Source organism: Drosophila virilis, chromosome 5 (genome assembly GCF_030788295.1).
Source record: "Drosophila virilis strain 15010-1051.87 chromosome 5, Dvir_AGI_RSII-ME, whole genome shotgun sequence".
NCBI classification, from domain to species: Eukaryota; Metazoa; Arthropoda; class Insecta; order Diptera; family Drosophilidae; genus Drosophila; species Drosophila virilis.
The window spans coordinates 10288574-10307600 of NC_091547.1; the positions used below are offsets into that span (position 1 = coordinate 10288574).

At 38.9% G+C, this 19027-nt stretch overlaps 3 protein-coding genes across 19 annotated transcripts in view; 1 reads left to right on the forward strand and 2 right to left on the reverse strand.

Annotated features, from left to right (window-relative positions):
* KCNQ (KCNQ potassium channel) overlaps nt 1–9368 on the forward strand; it is a 62935-nt gene extending 53567 nt beyond the window's left edge. For 2 of the 14 annotated variants that reach the window (XM_032436655.2, XM_032436651.2), the window contains exons 7-19: nt 4–191; nt 1185–1229; nt 2814–3007; nt 4990–5082; nt 6450–6577; nt 6635–6719; nt 6790–6832; nt 7260–7356; nt 7416–7787; nt 7853–7956; nt 8419–8534; nt 8769–8977; nt 9049–9368. In XM_032436655.2, the coding sequence (XP_032292546.1) occupies nt 4–191; nt 1185–1229; nt 2814–3007; nt 4990–5082; nt 6450–6577; nt 6635–6719; nt 6790–6832; nt 7260–7356; nt 7416–7787; nt 7853–7956; nt 8419–8534; nt 8769–8977; nt 9049–9135 (1761 nt within the window). In that variant the 3' untranslated portion in view covers nt 9136–9368. Of the gene's footprint in view, nt 1–3; nt 192–1184; nt 1230–2813; nt 3008–4989; nt 5083–5426; nt 5838–6449; nt 6578–6634; nt 6720–6789; nt 6833–7259; nt 7357–7415; nt 7788–7852; nt 7957–8418; nt 8535–8768; nt 8978–9048 lie in introns of those variants that run through there. The other 12 variants (XM_002050476.4, XM_032436653.2, XM_070209757.1 and 9 more) reach the window with 12 other exon arrangements.
* LOC6626107 (zinc finger protein 224) overlaps nt 1–14800 on the reverse strand; it is a 39752-nt gene extending 24952 nt beyond the window's left edge. Inside the window, exons 1-11 of one of the 2 annotated variants that reach the window (XM_002050475.4) lie at nt 13876–14799; nt 13567–13707; nt 13248–13509; nt 13039–13191; nt 12829–12972; nt 12633–12768; nt 12368–12529; nt 12018–12311; nt 11776–11956; nt 11486–11718; nt 9491–10643 (exon numbers count right to left, since the gene is read on the reverse strand). In XM_002050475.4, the coding sequence (XP_002050511.1) occupies nt 10080–10643; nt 11486–11718; nt 11776–11956; nt 12018–12311; nt 12368–12529; nt 12633–12768; nt 12829–12972; nt 13039–13191; nt 13248–13509; nt 13567–13707; nt 13876–14740 (3135 nt within the window). In that variant the 5' untranslated portion in view covers nt 14741–14799 and the 3' untranslated portion in view covers nt 9491–10079. Of the gene's footprint in view, nt 1–9490; nt 10644–11485; nt 11719–11775; nt 11957–12017; nt 12312–12367; nt 12530–12632; nt 12769–12828; nt 12973–13038; nt 13192–13247; nt 13510–13566; nt 13708–13875 lie in introns of those variants that run through there. The other variant, XR_004304079.2, reaches the window with a different exon arrangement.
* A 124-nt stretch (nt 14801–14924) lies between these two features.
* Nucleotides 14925–17700, reverse strand: Or46a (Odorant receptor 46a). 3 transcript variants are annotated; one of them, XM_070209762.1, is made up of 4 exons: nt 17061–17700; nt 16673–16761; nt 16437–16611; nt 14925–15099 (listed from the first exon to the last, which is right to left on the reverse strand). In XM_070209762.1, the coding sequence occupies exons 1-4, from the start codon at nt 17478–17480 to the stop codon at nt 15046–15048; spliced, it is 738 nt and encodes a 245-aa protein (XP_070065863.1). In that variant the 5' UTR covers nt 17481–17700; the 3' UTR covers nt 14925–15045. The 3 variants fall into 3 exon arrangements, with proteins under 3 accessions (XP_070065863.1, XP_070065862.1, XP_032292558.2); XM_032436667.2 differs by lacking the exon at nt 14925–15099 and having other exon boundaries at nt 16264–16611; XM_070209761.1 differs by lacking the exons at nt 16437–16611; nt 16673–16761; nt 17061–17700 and adding an exon at nt 15165–16359.
* Nucleotides 17701–19027: the final 1327 nt, after the last annotated feature.

Below are 19027 nucleotides of genomic sequence, written 5' to 3' on the forward strand. Positions count from 1 at the left end.
CAGGGCATTCTGGGCAGCGGGTTTGCGCTGAAGGTGCAGCAGCAGCAGCGCCAGAAGCACATGATACGGCGTCGCCAGCCGGCGGCGACGCTCATTCAGGCCGTTTGGCGCTGCTATGCGGCCGATGAGCATTCCGTTTCCGTGGCCACCTGGAAGATACATCAGGTGGCGCTGCCAAGTCCGCCCGCATCGTAAGTAGACCCCCTTGTCCCCGTTGGGCAAATCGAATGCCGCACACAAATGCATACAACATTTAATCAGGGACTTGCAGCGGAATATATGAATATTCAAGCATACTCTAGTCCATACTAGTTAAAACAATTGCTATTACACTTTTGGAAAAACATGAAAAAACTCTTCAACTGGTACCTAGCAAACTATTCAATTATGAACAAAAGTTTACTTTCGTTTTTGTTGACTTTAAATATAATTTTATTTTTTAGTTATTTATTGAATTATTGATAGAGCCAGCTTCTAATCAAGAACTACTTTCCAATTCGTTTTTTTTTTTCATTTATGTTAATATTGTAATTTTTTTGTTGTTCCCAACATTGTTAAAAGATTTTCTACTGGCATGTTGAAATATGAAATATATTTTTGCCGATTAGATAATTTTTTATTATTATTTTTATTAGTATTTTGATTATTTCATTTATATTTTTATTTTTATTTAAATTTTTAACATATATATTTTAAACTTTTGGTCCAGCTGAGAGTTTTTTCATGTAATCCAGTTGTACAAATTCACAATTACACGTCCACACACCACTCCACACCACACACACACAAACAAACACAACAAACCAAATGAGTTGTATTAAAAAGTGTGACCAAAACGTGTGATTTTATGAGAATCACTGCGAAAGGCGTGCGGAAAGTTCTGCGAGCGTCCCCAACAACAACTTTTAGTCTGTACAATACACTACATCCAACGTCCAACGCATGTGTAGTTTGTACATACTACTAAAAGCATATATGATACACTTTTATATAATACCCACATACACCACAAAAAAAAAACAAAACAAAACAAAACAAATCAGAAAACAAAACCAAAAACTAAAAAGAAAATTATCTCTCCGTCTCTCGATTAACAATTTCAGTTTCAGCGTACTTAATTTTAACATTTTTTACGTACCTCTATCATTTTCTTTCATAATAATTTTTATATATAAACTTTTCAGTTCTGAAAACTGGGAGCGATTATTAAAAAACATAACCGAATATAGGTAAAAGTGATAAAAAGCAACAAAAAAAAAAAAAAAAAAAACCATACTCACAAAAAATCAAAAAGCAAAATGATTTCAAATGCAAATGCTATTCATGTTTTGGTTTCATAGGGTATTTTGCTTATCAAGCACCAAGTCATAAACATCAAATGCATCAAACGCTCCTAAGTACAAAAAAAAATAATAATAATAAATAACTTTAGCCCAACACACAATTATCGAGTTTTGTAATTCGCAGCTTCCATATAACGCACCCTATCTGACTAACTCTGTCTGCATACTTATATCTAACTCTTCTAAATTCATACTCTATCTCTCGAACTTGGCTATTTTTGGAAATATTTTTAGTAAAACTATTAAAAAGCGTTAACAAAAAAAAAAATATTTAAGAAAAAAAATTAGTTTATTGTAAAACAATAACATATGCTAAATTCTGTTTTGCAATTGTTTAATTTATGTTTTCATCGATGATATAAGTAAATTAATCAATGTGATACAAATTGATTCTCATTGTGCTGCTGCTGTGTGATCGAAAACAAAAAATATAAAAACAAAAAAAAAAAATGTTTATTAACATACACACACACACGTAAATGCATAAAATGTGTACTATAATTAACATGTGAGTTCAATCAAGCAATTTAAATGCTTTTTATTCCCATTTCTCCTCTCTTTTATTTACAATTAAAATTCACAACAAGTATGCACAGAGACACATCGAAAACTAACACAAATATTTGTACACTATCTTTAAAGGATATGCACACTTTGTAACTATGTAACTTTTAGTGTAATGTAGTGTATTTAAAGTCACAATGACACCAGCTGAAAGTTTAAGCGTTTGATAAATACAAACATACAAGCTGCTTTTAAGTCATATGAAAGCTCTTAAAAACTTAATCGAAAGCTCAAGTTTTAAGCAGCTTTGGTTACATTCTGTGACTGTTGCTAGAATTTACAACAGCTTTAAGCTTGTTAGCTACAGTTTTCAATACTAGCAGAGCAAAAGTAGAGCTTAAAGTATTTAGTTTCATTTAATCTTTAATTATTTCTAAACGTTATTCGACAATTTGCATTAGTTATTGGATTAATTTAAAGCTCTTTTTTGTTTTGAGTGTAACAAAGACCAAGTAAAGCTTCAAGATTAACTAGCTGGCTTTATTACGATTGATTGAGCATTATAAAGCACATTTAAAACTTAAAGTTGAACTATCTGACCTAATTAGGACTTTTCTTAAAATTCTTTACATTCAAAAGCAAATTTAGCTTAAGCTAAAAAGCTCAAGAGAGATCCACAGCTCAAATGCGCCTTTCAACTGATGTCATTATAAAGCTTGTCCCGCACCTGCCACATGTAATTTTTACCCGAAACTCACAACTTCAGGCTAGCACATAAGCACCCTCTTACACAAAATACACCCACACACACCCACCCTCACACGCACACACACCTATGGCAACTATCTTCTACTACGCTGAACTTTATCCCGTCTATTGAAATCCCTTCAATATCTTTCTGTATTTGTAAACATTTATGTTTACCGGATTGTACAAATATTGATATGCACATATTGTTTTTCACAGACGGGCCTCATCCAGTTTTAAGCACAACACATCCTTTGTGGCCCGCCTGCCGACAATAAGGCGTCACAAGAGCCAGACCATCCAAACACCCGGACCGGATGGCACCCCCATGTCCAAGCCGCCGGGCTCGTCGCGAGCCTCCACGCGTTATACGCGCACCATACGCGATATAAACGCATCTGTGGAGAACTTGGGTAAGTTTTCTTTAAATAATTCTGTTTTCAAGCCATTTTGCATTCACTGATGATGGCTGGGTTCTGTTTGAAGAGTTTGCCTCACCAGTTGTTATAATATTCCAATACAGTTCCACTTATTACATATTCTGTTTGCACACATCCAAACACACGCACACGCACCATAAAAAATATGAAAAGATTACAAAAAAAAAAAAAACATACACACACACACACACACAAACCAACAAACAATAACAAGTTATCGTTTTCTATTTGTCTTGGCCCGACCAACATGCATGCTCTCTACTCTCGTACTCCTCAATCTGTGCAAAACTCATTCTATATAAACTTATCTCACTCCACTGACTCACAGAATTCACAACAATTTCCTTTGCTATTTGCGCAGCGCATCGCATCAGTGAGAACAATTTACACAAATGATAATAAAATATTTTACTATTCCACTGCAGGCATTTGCACTTTCATCAGCCTTTTGCTTATGTTAGCGAATTTTCGCAATTCACAATTTTCTTATTCTTTATTTTTTTAAGAGGAAAACAGCAAACTTTTTACTACTACTCTGCTTTGCCAAAAAATTATGAAATAAATATTTATGCAGTTTTTTTTATATATATGTTTTATATATGGATTAAGTTACCAAAAGTTAACTCTGACATTTTAAATAGTTGTCTTAAAAAACTTAACTGCATTTAAAAACCCTAAATATTGTACGTAAAACTAATAATTTAATAATAATAATTAGTTAAGCACTTTACAACACTGAAAGGCATTCTACTTAAAGTGCACGTTTCAACACTTTTTCTTCCTGGTTAAACATTAAATTAAATTCACGTAAACATAACATCCTTTTTATTTTTGCCATTATTAATTTTTCTATCTAAAACCAAAAATAAAACATGGTAATTCCGTGAATCTATATTTGCAAATTAGTTCAGTGTAGAAAAGTGTTCTACTTATTCGGATTTGTGCCAATTTAACGAACAAGCCCAGCTATATTTACAAATATATTATATTATTTTACTTTATTTTAACAGCAAGTTGTTATGTGCATACTCAAATGCTCAAGCATCTGCCTTTAAGTGCACAGAAAACAAAACGACCCCCAATTCGAAAACAATAAATTTCACTTAATGCACAGATCTGGCAATAAATCAGCTAATAATTATACAACAATGCGACAATTGACATAGGAGGCTAATTGGAACCCCATAGATTTATTGCAAGATTGAAAAGAAATGTATAAGAAACTAAGCAGCAGGAAATGGTAGTTAATTAATTGACTGTCAATTAACCTGATGTTAAAACAACGAAAGAGTCAGCAAGCAGATCTTTAAGCAATCGCTGAGACAAAGCGCAGGTTAAAGGAAAGGTGCTAAGTAAATAAATATATATAGATTACTTAAGCCAATATGAAGGGAATGTACTTAATGTCTACTAAATATAGAGCCCACTAACAACATCTGAAGCAGTTATAATAACAGAGTGCTCCTATCTAATCTGGCCTGCAATACTCATCTATCATAATTCATACCCGGCACTTAGTACAACACTTTTTTCTAATAGCAAATGTAGTGTTATTTTCATTAGTGTTTTTTGCTCAATGTTTTCTATCTGCGCACTCGCTAAATAAACCCAAAGATTTAAAGCGAAAACTAAAAAAAAAAAAAAAAAAAAAAAAAAAAAAAAAATGTTAAAAACAAATAGTGTTTTTTTTCTAAAGAATGTTTAAAGTTGAAACGTAAACACGTGAACAAAAAATTCCTTTCTAAGTTTTTGGTGTGTGTTGATTTAAACCTTTTTTTTTTTGTAACCGTTATGTGCGACCCATATAGACTACCGTGTCTCTGCATTGATTGATTGATTGATTGATTTGACTGATTTGACTGATTGGCACACAAGCAAAATTATTAAAAAAAAAAAAAAAAACAAAAAGCATATGAAACAAAAAACAACTTTAACATCTGGTTTGACATTTTCAGAGGTAGTACAAAATGGCAAATCCATGAATCCGAGTTTTAGCGAAGATTCAGTTGCTGAAACAACTTGCTTAAAAAATATAAAAAATTCAGACGGTAAGTCTACAAGGTCCTGCCCAGGTTCCAATACCAAATACCAATACACCTGAGATTCATATATCGTATACTATAAACTTATATTGAGTGTTGTGGTTGTGTCGATGTTGTGGTTGCATTTTAAATTGAATTTAAATTTGAATTTGATGTTGTTGATTGGTTCGTAAAAAAAAAAAACAAAACACAAAACAAACAGAAAACACAAAAAAAAAGGATAATACATGATTTAAGCCTTGAGGGTCCAACCAAGCCGAAACTAATGCGCTTTCTCACACACTCACACTCACACTCACACTCATACACTCATATACACCCACACACACACACACACACACACGCTGCAGCAGCTAAGCCAACGCCGTCGCCGGCACAGCTGGCCAATTGCATTCATAGCGCCAGCCTGGGCACACTGACTTCGGCCCCAGAGCATCCAGCTGCCGCTAAGCCGAGGGTCGAGGCTAGCTCTAATACACTGACCATACCCGTGGTGCTTTGCGGCTTTTTGCACGGTGATTTTTTTGGCTCAACATTTTCGCTGCGCAATCCGCGCACCGAGGAACTGGAGGCGGGTCGCATGACGGAGCCGACGGGTAACGGCAAGTGCGGCAATCCCGGTGCCAGTCCGACGGCCAGTGCGGGTCGAGGACGAACGGGTCGCTTTTTTGCGGCTGCTTCACATTTTCTGGAAACGGGCACATTGCAGGGCGGCGGCGGCGAACGGGAGGCGGCAGCGCACGGCGCATTCTATGTGGCAAGTGCGTAAAAAACTTGCAACTTAAAGCTTAAGTCTCGGCTAGAATCGTGTATGCCGCGACCGGAGGAAGTGTATATGTATGGCTAGGTTTGGTTTAGCATGCGCTCTCTAGACTCTCGTAGCACTTAGTTAAGTTTTTGCATTTTGTTAGCTCTGTAGTAAGTACTAACTCGATACATACGCATCAGATATATATATATGTATATATATATATATATATATATATGTATATAGGGAGTTACAACTGTACAGGACTCCCACAACTGCTCACCTATGCTACATGGCCACACACACACTCACACACAACGCTTGCTTTCAATGCTTTCACAATGCTTTTTCCTAACTTTCCCCCCAATCCAAGAATTAATAATAATTATTAAAAGCCCTCCCTCTTATATTGTGATTTGATATAAACGTAACTAACCTAATATCTGTATACTTATTGTACGTTCTATATTAACTACTAAATATGCATATAATTAAATATGTGTGTGTATACCGCTACTTGTATGTGTTAATTGTGTGTTGTTGGATTGACTTGATTAAATGTAAAACAAAAAAAAAAAAAACAAAAAACATTTAAACAAATTGCCGCTTAACCACGCGCGCGAAGCAAGCAACCAAAACCTAACGCACAAGTCAATCTCTCTGATTCATAAATTGCCCCCAGATGAGGATGAGGAGCCGCGCTGCACGCAGCTGACAAATCGGCACAAGATTGCCATACGCTTCATACGCAAGGTATATATACTATATCTATCTGCCCATAAAATATACCCTAAAATATTGCAATTTCAGCTCAAGTATTTCGTGGCACGTCGCAAGTTTAAGGAGGCATTGAAGCCATACGATGTCAAAGATGTCATGGAACAATATGCGGCGGGTTAGCTTAACGCATTTTCAATTCTTATTTATTATTATTTATAAAAAAATGCATCTCAAAACGTTTACAGGTCACGTGGATTTGCTGGGTCGCGTCAAGATGCTGCATTTGCGGTACGTATACGTAATATTTTGTTACCTTACAAATTTATTGCTTGCATTAAATACAATTTATCTAACGCCAAGCTAAAAGCTCTATAAGGTACTTATGTAGCTGGTTATAAAGAACGTTAGTTAAACTTTGAGCTTTAACAAAATTGGGTTTTCTCATTAAAAATTCATCTAGCGTAATGCATTTAAATAGTCTTAAAGCTCAATAAAATGGGTGTTTAATTGGTTATGAAGAGTGAGATGATTGTATTGTCATTAAGTTCAATTTATCTAACGTCAAGCTTTAAAGTTCTCTAAAGTATGGAAGATCCATAAGTTTTCCTTTTACGGGTTCGAACCTCAAGTAGCCAGATGTCTTAGGTGCTATTTAAAAGTTCGATTGTTTTTTATATTTATTAAATATACTTTCTAATTCTTGTATATTTCACAGTCTTGATCAGATTCTGGGCAAACAAGGTTCCAAGGCAAAGGATGTGTATGCCTCGAAAATCAGCTTAGCCTCGCGTGTCGTTAAGGTTGAGCGTCAGGTGAGCAAAAGGCGAGAAACCAGCTATGCCATAGATAATATATATGGTAACTATTGCAGGTCGTGGATATTGAGGAGAAACTCGATATACTGATCAAGGCCTATATGGAGGATCGTGATAGATTTTTAGCGCTTCCGTTGCCAGCAAATCCCAAACCCAAAATACATTCCATTAGCCCTAGTCACAGTCACAATCTGCATCACACACACAATCAGAGCATGATCGATGTGTGGAAGCGAACCGCCACGCTTAGCGTGCATCCCGAGCTGGTCTCAGCGCCAGCCGGAGCAGCAGCAGGTGCCACATCTGTGGATCGTCTGGACAGCAATGAGACGGCGCTGACCTCCACACAGACGGTGACAACCACAACGGATGCGATTGCCACACAAACACCCATGCCGCATACACAGCATACAGCGACCAATACAAAGGTAGACATATATATATATATGGGAACTTATCAGATAAAAGTTATTTATGGCATATATACTTATAGTCTTCCGTGCTTAACCCATATCAGCTAACGCCTGAGAAGCAACAGCACAATGATGTATTTATGACTGATTTAGAGAATAGAACTAAAAAACGCGTTACTTTAAGGTGAGTGCATGAGAGAAATAAATGAAAGATTCGGCGCGCCGAACTTGAAATACCCTTGCAGATATATGACAATTAAACGGTATATTATTTTGATCAAATGCTGAGCTTGGTCTATAAAAAGCTCCATCGCATAAATATTAGTCTGATGTTGATCATGTGGATATCTTGGAAGCATGATATATTGTTTGAATGGATAGTTTTTTTTCCTAGTACAGACAAATATGCAATAGTAGAAGATCGTGTTTATGGGAATAACTATGCTCATAGAGTTTTCAAAGTTTCTTTGTTTTAGAATGGAAGACAAAAAACTCAAATGGAAACTAAATGTTAAAGCAATCAGATCAACTATAGAAACATACTTCCATCTTGTCCAATTCAGGGCAATTTTCTGCAAGGGCATTAAAAACATATGTATATCAGTTAAAGATATTATATAGATGTTTATATTAAAAACAAAAACAGCCTGCATAGATCCACATCGGAGCCATATAGCAAACACGAGCAACGCATCAATATGCCAGATGAGGGCGCACAATCCTTGGATTCCGGTGCGAAGCCAACGCCGCCAGATAGTTCAAGTAAGCCAGGCCGTGCCTGAACTACCCGCACAACAACAAAAAAAAAACCACAAAACGCCAAAGATTCATTTAATATTTTTTCTTCAGTTGTTATTTCAAATAAAGCACATATTCATTGAGAAAAGCATAATACCAACTGCGCACTCATTCAAAATATCTTTTAGAAAATTCCAATTGGAATTCCAATTCAAATAATCGATCTAAAAACATTTGTATTATGTGTATTGTCCACAGTTATACTCATTGATGAGTATGAGGACTTCGAGGAGGAGGATCTGAACTGTGAGGGCGAAATGGAGCATTTTCCATCGTGGGAAATCGATAGCGACATTGGCGCCGATGTCGATGTCGATGCGGATGGCGACTGTGATGAGTCCACGGAGGACACGGCGCTGCTGCACTGCGCCACACGCACCGCGATTGTTATAACACCCATTAGCCCAGTGAGTATCTGAGCGGAGTCTAATCTCAAACTGAATATAGAAACTGTTCTATTTACTTTCTTGATTTCCAGGTTAGCTCCGCACTCAATCTGCAAAGTTTAAATGACCAAACTACAACGCTTAATAAATCAAATTTGCTTCCGCCAGACTCTGGCTAGTTAAATGCAATTGAAATTAGTCGATATGTAATATCTCTATATAATTGAAACTATTTAATAAGCAGATGTGTGCTGCTGTTCCGACTAGCAGTTACGCTGTACCAAGCTCTAGATATCTAGATCATAAATCGAATCAAAACATTCACAACAATTTGGATTTAATTTGTTCACGCAATTTTTAATGACCAAACTGCAAAACGCTTTAATAAATCAAATTTGCTGCCGTAAATGTACATACATACAAGACTTGCAGATATCCTGTAAAATCAAATTTTAGCCACAACGCATGTTTCATTTTATTCGTTTTCTGTTTGTACAAATGTAATTTGTATTTAGAAAAATTTCGTTAGCATAGTTAAAAGTTTTGTAGTATTTAATAAAGAGCTTAAGCTGTGTAGGTTATAGAAGCGTCTGCATACCAAATTTCATAATGCTAGCTTATATAGTTACTGCGATAAAAGTGTTCAAATGAGAAGAGATACACGCGAACATGGCTTAAGCAAACTTACGCTAAGACCCAGAACTTATGCCTGACAAATGATATGAAAAGCGTAAAGAAAATCAGGCATGTAAATACAAGATGTGTGCGAGTAGAATGTAGAGAAAATAATGTGAAAATGGTGAAGCAAACTAATGTTAACACAAGACCATGAATGACAAGTGCGAATGAGCGGAAAATGGAGTGGAGATGGATAGTGAAAATAATTGAAACTTAAGTTGACAAAACCGAAATATAGAAAATAGCAGCTAGTTATATCTATAATGTTATATAACATACATTACATTATGTATGTCAATTTTAACGACATATTTTGTGTTCAAAATTATGGGTAGCAACTACTTAAATCAATTGAAATCAAAAGTTTTAAAACTGCTTTAGCGAATACAAATAAAAGCAAAAACAATCAAATAATGCGCATTCCACTTGGTTCTAATCAACAATGTTAACATTGCCTATGCTTTTTGGATTTTGGCATCTCTGCGTCCGCTTCCTTGATCTCCTCTTGAAACTCCTCAAAGATTTCCGCGCCTGCAAGACTCTCGTTTTCCTCGGCAACAGCTGTGTCGCCTATAAACTCGATTTGTGTGCTCGCATTGATGCGTATGCAGCGTTTCTTTGATGTGGATGGACCATCGCTGGTTGATTCCTCCTCCTCTTCCAGTTCCACGCCCTCCTCACCCTCCTCACACTCTTCCTCCGGCTTGACTGGCTCATCTTCCAGGTAAATGCTGCTGTTGTGCACCTTACGCACATGCACATTGAGCTTCGTCGTGGAGCCAAAGGACTTGCTGCAGCCCTCGTCAAAGAAATCACGACAGGTATACATGGAGCCATGCACACGCTGCATATGATTCGATAGACCCGGGCGACGTCCGAAGCGCTTATCGCAGATCTTGCACTCGAAGGCGAAGCGTTTGAAGTGCTGTCCCAGCACATGTACCGACAGCGACTTCTTGTTTCGCGTGATGAAGCTACAGTGCTCGCAGCTGAACGACTGGGTATGCAGCTGCGGATAGGGATAGGCATTTGTTAAATTTATTAGCTCTCTCTCTCTTTCACTGATGGGCTCTACTTTTTCGCCTCCATGCAATTTTGGGTTTGTTGAAATTTTGATATTGTTGATGTTTGTTTCCGCATGAAAATCCGTGATGCTGAGGGCCGTTGGAGCCTACCGTTGGATATAGCTAACGTCCTGGATATGCCCTAACGCCCTTGCAAGGAATCGGCTGAGAAAATGCACAAATTTCAAGGAAAGCTTGCTTCCAAGCTTCCAAACAAACATCAGGGGAAAAGGTACAACCGATGAGAAGCCCACAGGAGAAGTAAAGAGCCAAGAACTAACAATATCAGTCAAAACTCAGCTAACGTATGATATCCTAGCTTATTAATAAAAATATATTACCCTATTTATATACGCATTCAATATACATTAGTAAAATAAACCGTATCCTTTTCCCTTTAATTCTGAGCTTTAGACAACTAAACAGGAAATTATAACCAATTAATATGCATATAATTTAAATATATCGAGTGATATAAAATATTCGAGACAAGAGTAAGCCCACATTTTAGCATCCAAATCCTACATATAACTATTTTATAGTCCCACCCACACATGATTGATAAGCTAAGCGATCTAAACAAAATATTAGAAATATATAAAAGACATTTGAAATACATTAGAAGCCGCCCTGCCTATTTATAGAGATAGATATCATTTATGCTTAGCACGCTCGGCTAAAGGTTCTGCCCAAGATAATTTCGAGCCAGATTCCCAAAAATATTTAAGTGTTCTTTAACATTGAGTCTCTTTAGATATATAAAATATAGTTTATAAAGATGACTCACCCGCTGATGCGCCTCCATTTCACTTTTATGATAGAAACCTTTTTGGCAGACACTGCACAAGTAGCGTTTGTTATTCGAGTGCACCACATTCATGTGTGTGTCATAGTTGCGACGATTTTTGACCACTTTCAGGCACAGCTGACATTCGATGGGCTCATGCCAATAGGCGTTATGTTTGGCCAATGCCTCCTTATCCTTGTACGAGGCCTTGCACAGCGGGCAAATCACATTGTCTACAAAGAGTAAGTCATTTAAAAGGGAACTTAGTTATACTATTTCCAAATACACACTGTTGTTGTGACTGCGCGCCACGTGCACCGATAGCGACATTTTGGAGCGACACTCCTTCTGACAGAACTGACAGATCCATTCGTTATATTTGGCCTGAGGCTCCCGCTTGCAGATGGCGTCGTGTGTGCGTCGCTTATGTGTGTACAGCGAATTCCAGTTTATGTAGGCCTCAGTGCAGTCCTGCAGAAAATCAAATAGTTAGGCTTGTTAAATAAATGTGCAATAAGAATTTGATCCTTACCTCATAATCACACATGTAGTACAGGCCAATCTCCAGCCTGCGATGCGCCACATCCGTGCGCTGTTGCTGGAAGTTGCGCAAATGATGACGATAGAGTTTCATGTCGGCGAACTCCTTGCCACAAGGCTGACAAAAGAAGAAACCATCCTTATGCACGCCCGAATCGCGATGCGCGCTCAAATCACTTTTGTGCTTAAAGTACGCGGAGCAATATTCGCATATATAAGCATTGCGCAACTGTTCCGCATAGACATCCATGCCAAGGCAAGCTGAATCCTCATTTCCCACATGAGCCTGCAAAGCAACAACATTTCATCAACTGTTACCATACCCAATAAGCCTTAGCTTACCATCATTTTGTCGTTATTTTCGCTAAGCAGCCCGCAATTGCTGCACACATGCACCTCGCGCTCAATAATTAGATGCGTCTTCATGTGCAGGTTGTAAGTGGCCTCTGTGGCAAATTCGCGGCTGCACAGCTCGCAGCTGATCACGCTGCCATGTACGGAGCGCTGGAACAGAAACAAAAATAAGCATAAGTACTGCTACTTTACTTTAACTACTTTAAGAACTGAGACTGATCTCTAGAAGGGATTAAATACAAGAAGTACCCACCATGTGAGCATTGAGTCGGCCGCGTGTCTCGAAATTGGCGCTACACTCGGAACAGCTGTAGGTGGTGCTGCTGACATTCGAATGCGACTTATTGTGCTCCATGAAGACGGCAGCGTCACGGAAATTGCGATCACAACTGCAAGGGCAAAAGGATATGTAAGACAAGCAATGCAAACCAGGTAACCATCAAACTTACAGATCACAGAAGAGAGTGCCCTCGGGCTCGTGTGCATAGTGCAAATGATGGAATAGCTCATCTATGTTGGTGTCCGCATAGTCGCACACAAAACAGACGCGCGGTCTGTGGCGCTCCAAATGAAATTGATTGTGGAAATTAAAGCTGAAATTGGTCATGGAATAGATTAGCTACGACTGCAGCGTTAGCAAAGCCACATCAAAAACTAACCGCTTCCAGGAGGGAAACTCCAAGCCGCACATCTCGCAGTACAGGCGTATTCCGCGACGCTTCTTGATGACATGCGCGCAGGAGTGTTTGTTATACTGCAATATGTTCGAGAAGGTCATGTTGCACTCGGGGCACTTGCCATAGATGGGTATTCTGCAACGAAAGGCAATCAATATTGACTTCTGATTAGAATTCATGCAATTGCTTACTCCGCCACGGGCGCATGCAGCACCACCAAATGCATGGCCAGGTATTTGCGGCCCTGCAGCTCCGCCGTACAGCCCTCAATGGGGCAACTGTAGCGATCCTCCGACAGCTGATGTCGCTTCAGCATATGATTGAGCAACGTCTCATATTTGGTAAACTTTAGCGAGCAATGACGGCACACCGTGGCCCAATCGAATTGCAAAGTCTCAAAGCTGGTCTTGACCACGGTGGACAAATATTCGTGCAGATCGCCAATGTTATCCGCTGCGTATGAGAATTGGGTGAGTGTGTATTCCATGTACATTGATTTAGCTTACGCACATTCCTTAATCAAAACAAAATTGAAAGGCTCCACTTTGAAGGATTCATCATCGCTTTGGCTCTCATTCTGTGACTGCGATGTGACGCTTTTGACTTTACGCTCCACTTTGAAGTGACGCACATCCACGTCGGAGGAGCCATCTGTGGAGATATTTGACAAATATATATAAAATGGTTTACCACGACTAATTGAATGATGGAAAATGAATGGGTAAAATGTCTTAGGCCGGGCAACTCCGGGAAATGCCAGCCAGTATGTCTCTATATACATATATGTGCTCGGATATATATCTACATAAGTTTACTCACCATCAGGCTCGAGCAGAAACTCTAGCTCTTCATTGTTTTCCTGTTCATTAAGATTCTGGCACTCTTCCTCCACGTGCTCTTGCTGCACCACCACTTTTACCTGGCGCTTATTCGTGCCGGATTGCTTCTCCAGCTGACGCACTGTGGCTACTGCCCCAGCAAATTTATCATCGCCTGGCGCCTCCTCATCGTCAAGAATGTCACGTATTAGTGCGCTTATCTGCTCCTGATCCGCTGGCCCGGCTTCTCTGCTGTTGTGACTTTTAGCAGCCGCTTTGACCGCTTCCTTAACTTTAACCGGCAAACGTTTCGGTGTTACAGTTCTGGCCCGGGTAATGCGTATGGTCGGGGCAGCGGCAGCGGCTTTTGGTGGCGGAGCATCCGTAGCCTCCGCCGACGAAGGTTTCTCTGATTTAACAGATGACGCCAACCGTTTGACTGTCACTGGCGTACTTTTAGCCGCTGTTGGCGCTGCCTTGGACGGCGGCGGCGGCGGAGTGCTCTGCTTTTTGGCGGGCTTTACATCCTTTTTGGCGGCAACTGCGGGCACGAGAGGCGAGACAATAACAAGCTCCTGCTGCTTGACGGCATTCTTTTTGGCTGCATTGGCGGCATCCTGCTCCCGTTGCAGCTCGTCTATGTCAAAGAAACGTATCAGCGTATTTACGCACTCCTGGCACAGCAGCTGCGACTTTTGTGGGTCTGGCTTGATAACTATTTGGAAATATTTGGCCAGCAGGTCGGCGAGCTCAATTTCGATGCCCACTTCATCGAATATTTCCTGATATTGTTGCTTTGAATTGTACGCACTGCAATGCAGGCAGCTAGGCCCATTTTCGTTGTTTGTATTCGAATTCTCCGACATTTTAACTTTTTACACATAGCACGACGCGAAACTAAAGAACGTGCATCAGCTGAACGATATGACATGCTTAGTGTTGTAAAGCGCAAGCAACCACTATCGATACTATCGTTACTATCGTTACCAAATTGAGCGAAAACGTGTTGTTTCTAGTGCATTTATTGTGATTCTGCGAAACCGCTCTAACATTTCCTGAAAACTAAAGCAGTGCTGAGCATCGAACGTGGGTTAGGCTAATCGTTAATCGATAACTGTTGATGGCAACGCGTGCGTAGTGTGCAGTAACGTAAATTTTTTGGGCGCGAAATTTAACTGTTGACACGCTTGAGCAGAGCAAAGTAGCTGTAGGAGCAGTTCACAATCTGTAAATTTAAAATGATTATTAGTATGATATGATTAATTAATAAGCACACTAAACTATTCATACAGATGCAAAAGTTGTAGAATTAAAGCTCTGTGAGTGATTTAGGGTGTGCATCTGCAGCGGCGCATTAAAGCGCAGCATCATTAACAGGCTCATTTTGCGATTACTCTTGCTCCAAGTGGTCCAATCGGAGCTGTACAGTGCGTGGGATAGTAATGCACTCTGATGGCTCATCTCGTCGGCTCCATAGCATATGATGAAGATTTGCAAGAGCATCACAAACTGATACGAGGCCATCATGATCATAAAAGCCGTTTCTTTAGTGCGTATGGAAATCGCATAGAAATTGGAAACAAGCACCAGGACCGAGCAGAGCATCTGCACCGAACCGGGCACCTTAATAAAGCCATCCACCAGATCCTTAAGCCGCACAATACGCCCATAGTGGAGGCAACAATCGCGCAATTCCAGCGCAATGCGCTGATCATCCAGCGGGGTAACAACCGCACCCAGGCTCTCCAATCGAGCTGCCAGCATGGCCAGCTGTGTCTCGAGGAAGAATAAGAACGAGCCGGATATGGAATCAAATGCAATATTTATCCAGCAGGTGGGCATCAGCGACAGCACCTGATACAAATACAGTCCATAGTAGCAGCCGGGCCGGGCCAAATCGCACGGCTCGTACATGGACAGCGGCAGCGCGTTGTTATCCACAAACCATTGGGTGACCAGTATTAGACTGGCGGCCAGCACGGAACTCCATGCGTACAGATTGCGCCACTTGACGGTACGCTGAGCGCCGCGTCTATAGATCAGCGACTCCTTGCCAGATCTGGGCCGAAAGCACGAGGAGTGCATCTCATCGATGAGCCGGGCATGCTGTTCATTTTGCAGCTTAATGCTGAGCAGCTTGGACATGCAGGAGAGTTCGGTGGCAAACATGAAGAATACCTGCAGTATGACACTTAGCTGATCTATGTTGGCCAGCACGCGTATCGCAAAGAAGAGCAGCATAATGGACACAATGCCCAGCATGAGGCAGCAGCGCAACTGATGCCATATGTGCTGCTGCCAGGTGGCAGACAAATGTAGACGCCACATGCCCAACATATCGAAATACCAGACCTGATACTTGTAGAAAGCCGACGTGATTTTCTGGTGCTCCGCTTGCTGCATCATGTCGAGACAATATCGAACAATGACTATTTGGCCAGCTGCACATTTTAGCAGGCCTTATATACGGCCAGCTTACGCAAGGACACGCAGGCTAATTAGCCCTAATGAGCCGCTCATTATGGAATATTTTACAGTGCGCAAAATACAGTCACAACTCACCGAACCGAACAGCTCCAGGTCAAAGGCATGGCTGGCATTTATTGTCCTCATACGTATGGGAATATCCAGACGTTGCATCAGCATCAACAGCAGCCGCCGATTGGACCGCTGCCAATCCACCCAATTGGATCTGTACAGATCGTGGGGCAGGCCCAGACTGCGCTGTGTTATCTCGCTGATATAATAGGTATATATACTTAGATATCGGCTGTTATATAAAATTGTGGGTTACTTACCCCGCAAAATAGCATAATATAAAGATCTGCATGAGCATACAGACTTGGTAATTTACCATTTTCATAAGAAACAGCTTTTCATCGGATAGCTGTAAAGATATTTAGAAATTAAATCAGTTTAATTTTAACAAAAATATTAAATAGCCTTATATATTTAAATTTTTTTAAGATAATTCCATTTGAATTAATTTTATAATTTTGGTAAATATATTTAGCTAAGAACTTTGATTTGTTAAATCTCTAATTTTTATATTAGAAAAACAAACTTTTAATTTAAAAACATCAACTTTTTTCAATTACACAATATATGCAATCTTGCTTACAACATTTTTACAAATATTTTCTTTCTTTTTCTGACAATTTTCGAATGCTTATTCCATCAACTCACCTGCGTCATGGCATAGAAGTTGGCTGTTAAGACCAGCACAGAGCAGAATATTTGCGCCGATATGGGTTTGTTGACCAAAGCCTCTGTATCAGCTGCCAATTGGACAATCTTCATGTGGTAGCAAATGCAATTCTTCAGTAGCCGCTCCACTTCGGCGCCTTTCTTTGTGCCCTCCAGATCGCAATTGTGTCCAATATTTTGCAGTCGCAATGCCAAAATATCTAATTGACAGCGAATAAAGATACATATGGAACAGCAGAGCGAATCGACGGATATATTCATAAAGCAGCCGGTCGAGAGTGAAACACATTGATAAATGTACAGGATGCAGTACCAAAAGGAGCCGGGTGCACCATTGAAAGGATCATAGCTAACCAGTGGCAGTTCGCTATTATCGATGATATATTGTGTAAAGAGCATTGTACTTAGAGTACAGAGCGAGAAAGTTCCATAAAAATTACGGACAGTACGACTTAATTCCCTGGCGTCCACAAAGATTCGCTGCTCCTCCGGGCTGCCCGGCCGGAATAGTGGATCGTGTAGATTGGCAAGTATCTGGAGCAGGGCCACGTTATTACACTTAAAGGAGTATAGCTGAAAATATTACAGAGTATTTGGCAGCTGCTGTACAAATCTTTAACATTTTACCTTTATGGAATAGCTAACGCTTGTGGCCAGCAAAAAGAAACCCTTCATTACCTCGCTCATATGCCGTATATTGATTCCAATGTACATCACTAACATGAAATTTAAGATCATCATCCGGAAGCCGAAAACAAGCCAGAAATTGATACCGTGCAGCACACGTTTCCAGCGCACCTGCTGCGGCCAAAGCGAATACCAGTCCAGAATGCGCTTCTGACCCGTGTAAAACACCTCCACAGACCTATCAAAACTAAGATTCATTTCCTATAACGCTTGGGCTGCAACTATTGTGGGTCCTGAGATGGACTAGGCCTTTTAAGGGCATTGCGTAGACAATTAAAAACTCGTTAAAGTACATTAATCGGTATTAAATTTAAATGAATTCATTGAACATAACTTTGGGCACCAAAAGAATCAAGCCGTAGGCAAATATAAAATATAATTATGAAATATAAGAAATTTAAAGTTGTGCCAAATTCAAATAAAAAAAGAGTCGGATATTGTAATTGACAATTTTTGAAAGTCCTTTGACTTTTTTAAAGTAAATAAAATATTAAAAATATTCATATTTAAATTTGTTTGTTTGAATTCCCAAAAATGTATGTTGAATTTTAAAAAATTAAAAAGAAAAAACACATATGGACAACTTAGTCGACTATTTTGTGCAGTGCATGCGACTTTCACTAATCGCTGACCGTTGTCTAATAAGCTGAGGACCGTTAAGTAAATATACTAAATTATTCAAAGTGCATTTTAAATGGGTAAAAGGACAAAACGATTATCATTTATAATTTTATTACATAAGTGTACATTTTGTCTGCGTATTTGAGGAAAGAATCCGAAGAGCAATATCAGAAAAATCAAGATGTGATATGGAAAAGGTAGATGAAAAAAAAAAACATTTGCAATAAGTCAGAAATTTAAAAATAAAAACACAATAAAAAATATGTTAATGATGTAGAAAAGAATACTAACAAAAATAATTAGAAAAACAATCATAATACTTCTAATGATAATAATAAAAAACAATAACAAAAATACTAATAATAATAATAATGATAATAATAATAGTAATGATAATAATAATAATGATAATAATAATAATAATAATAATAATAATGATAATAAAAAGAAAAATATAATTAAATAATAATTTGATGTATTAAAATATCTAAAATTTATTTATTTGCTAAATTGAGGCATATTTGCTGGAAAATGTTTAAAAAAAATGCTGATAAAATAAAATAAATCCATAAGGTTGTGTAAATGGAAAGGTCAAAAATGGAAAATCAATTATTAAAAGAAATATATTAACTGGCTTT

Coding starts and splice junctions, on each gene's coding strand:
- Or46a (XM_070209761.1), bottom strand. CDS start 16,280: ATGATGCAGCAAGCGGAGCACCAGAAAATCACGTCGGCTTTCTACAAG. Junction 15,100..15,164: donor ATTCTACAACTTTTGCATCT/GTATGAATAGTT, acceptor TTAAATTTACAG/ATTGTGAACTGCTCCTACAG.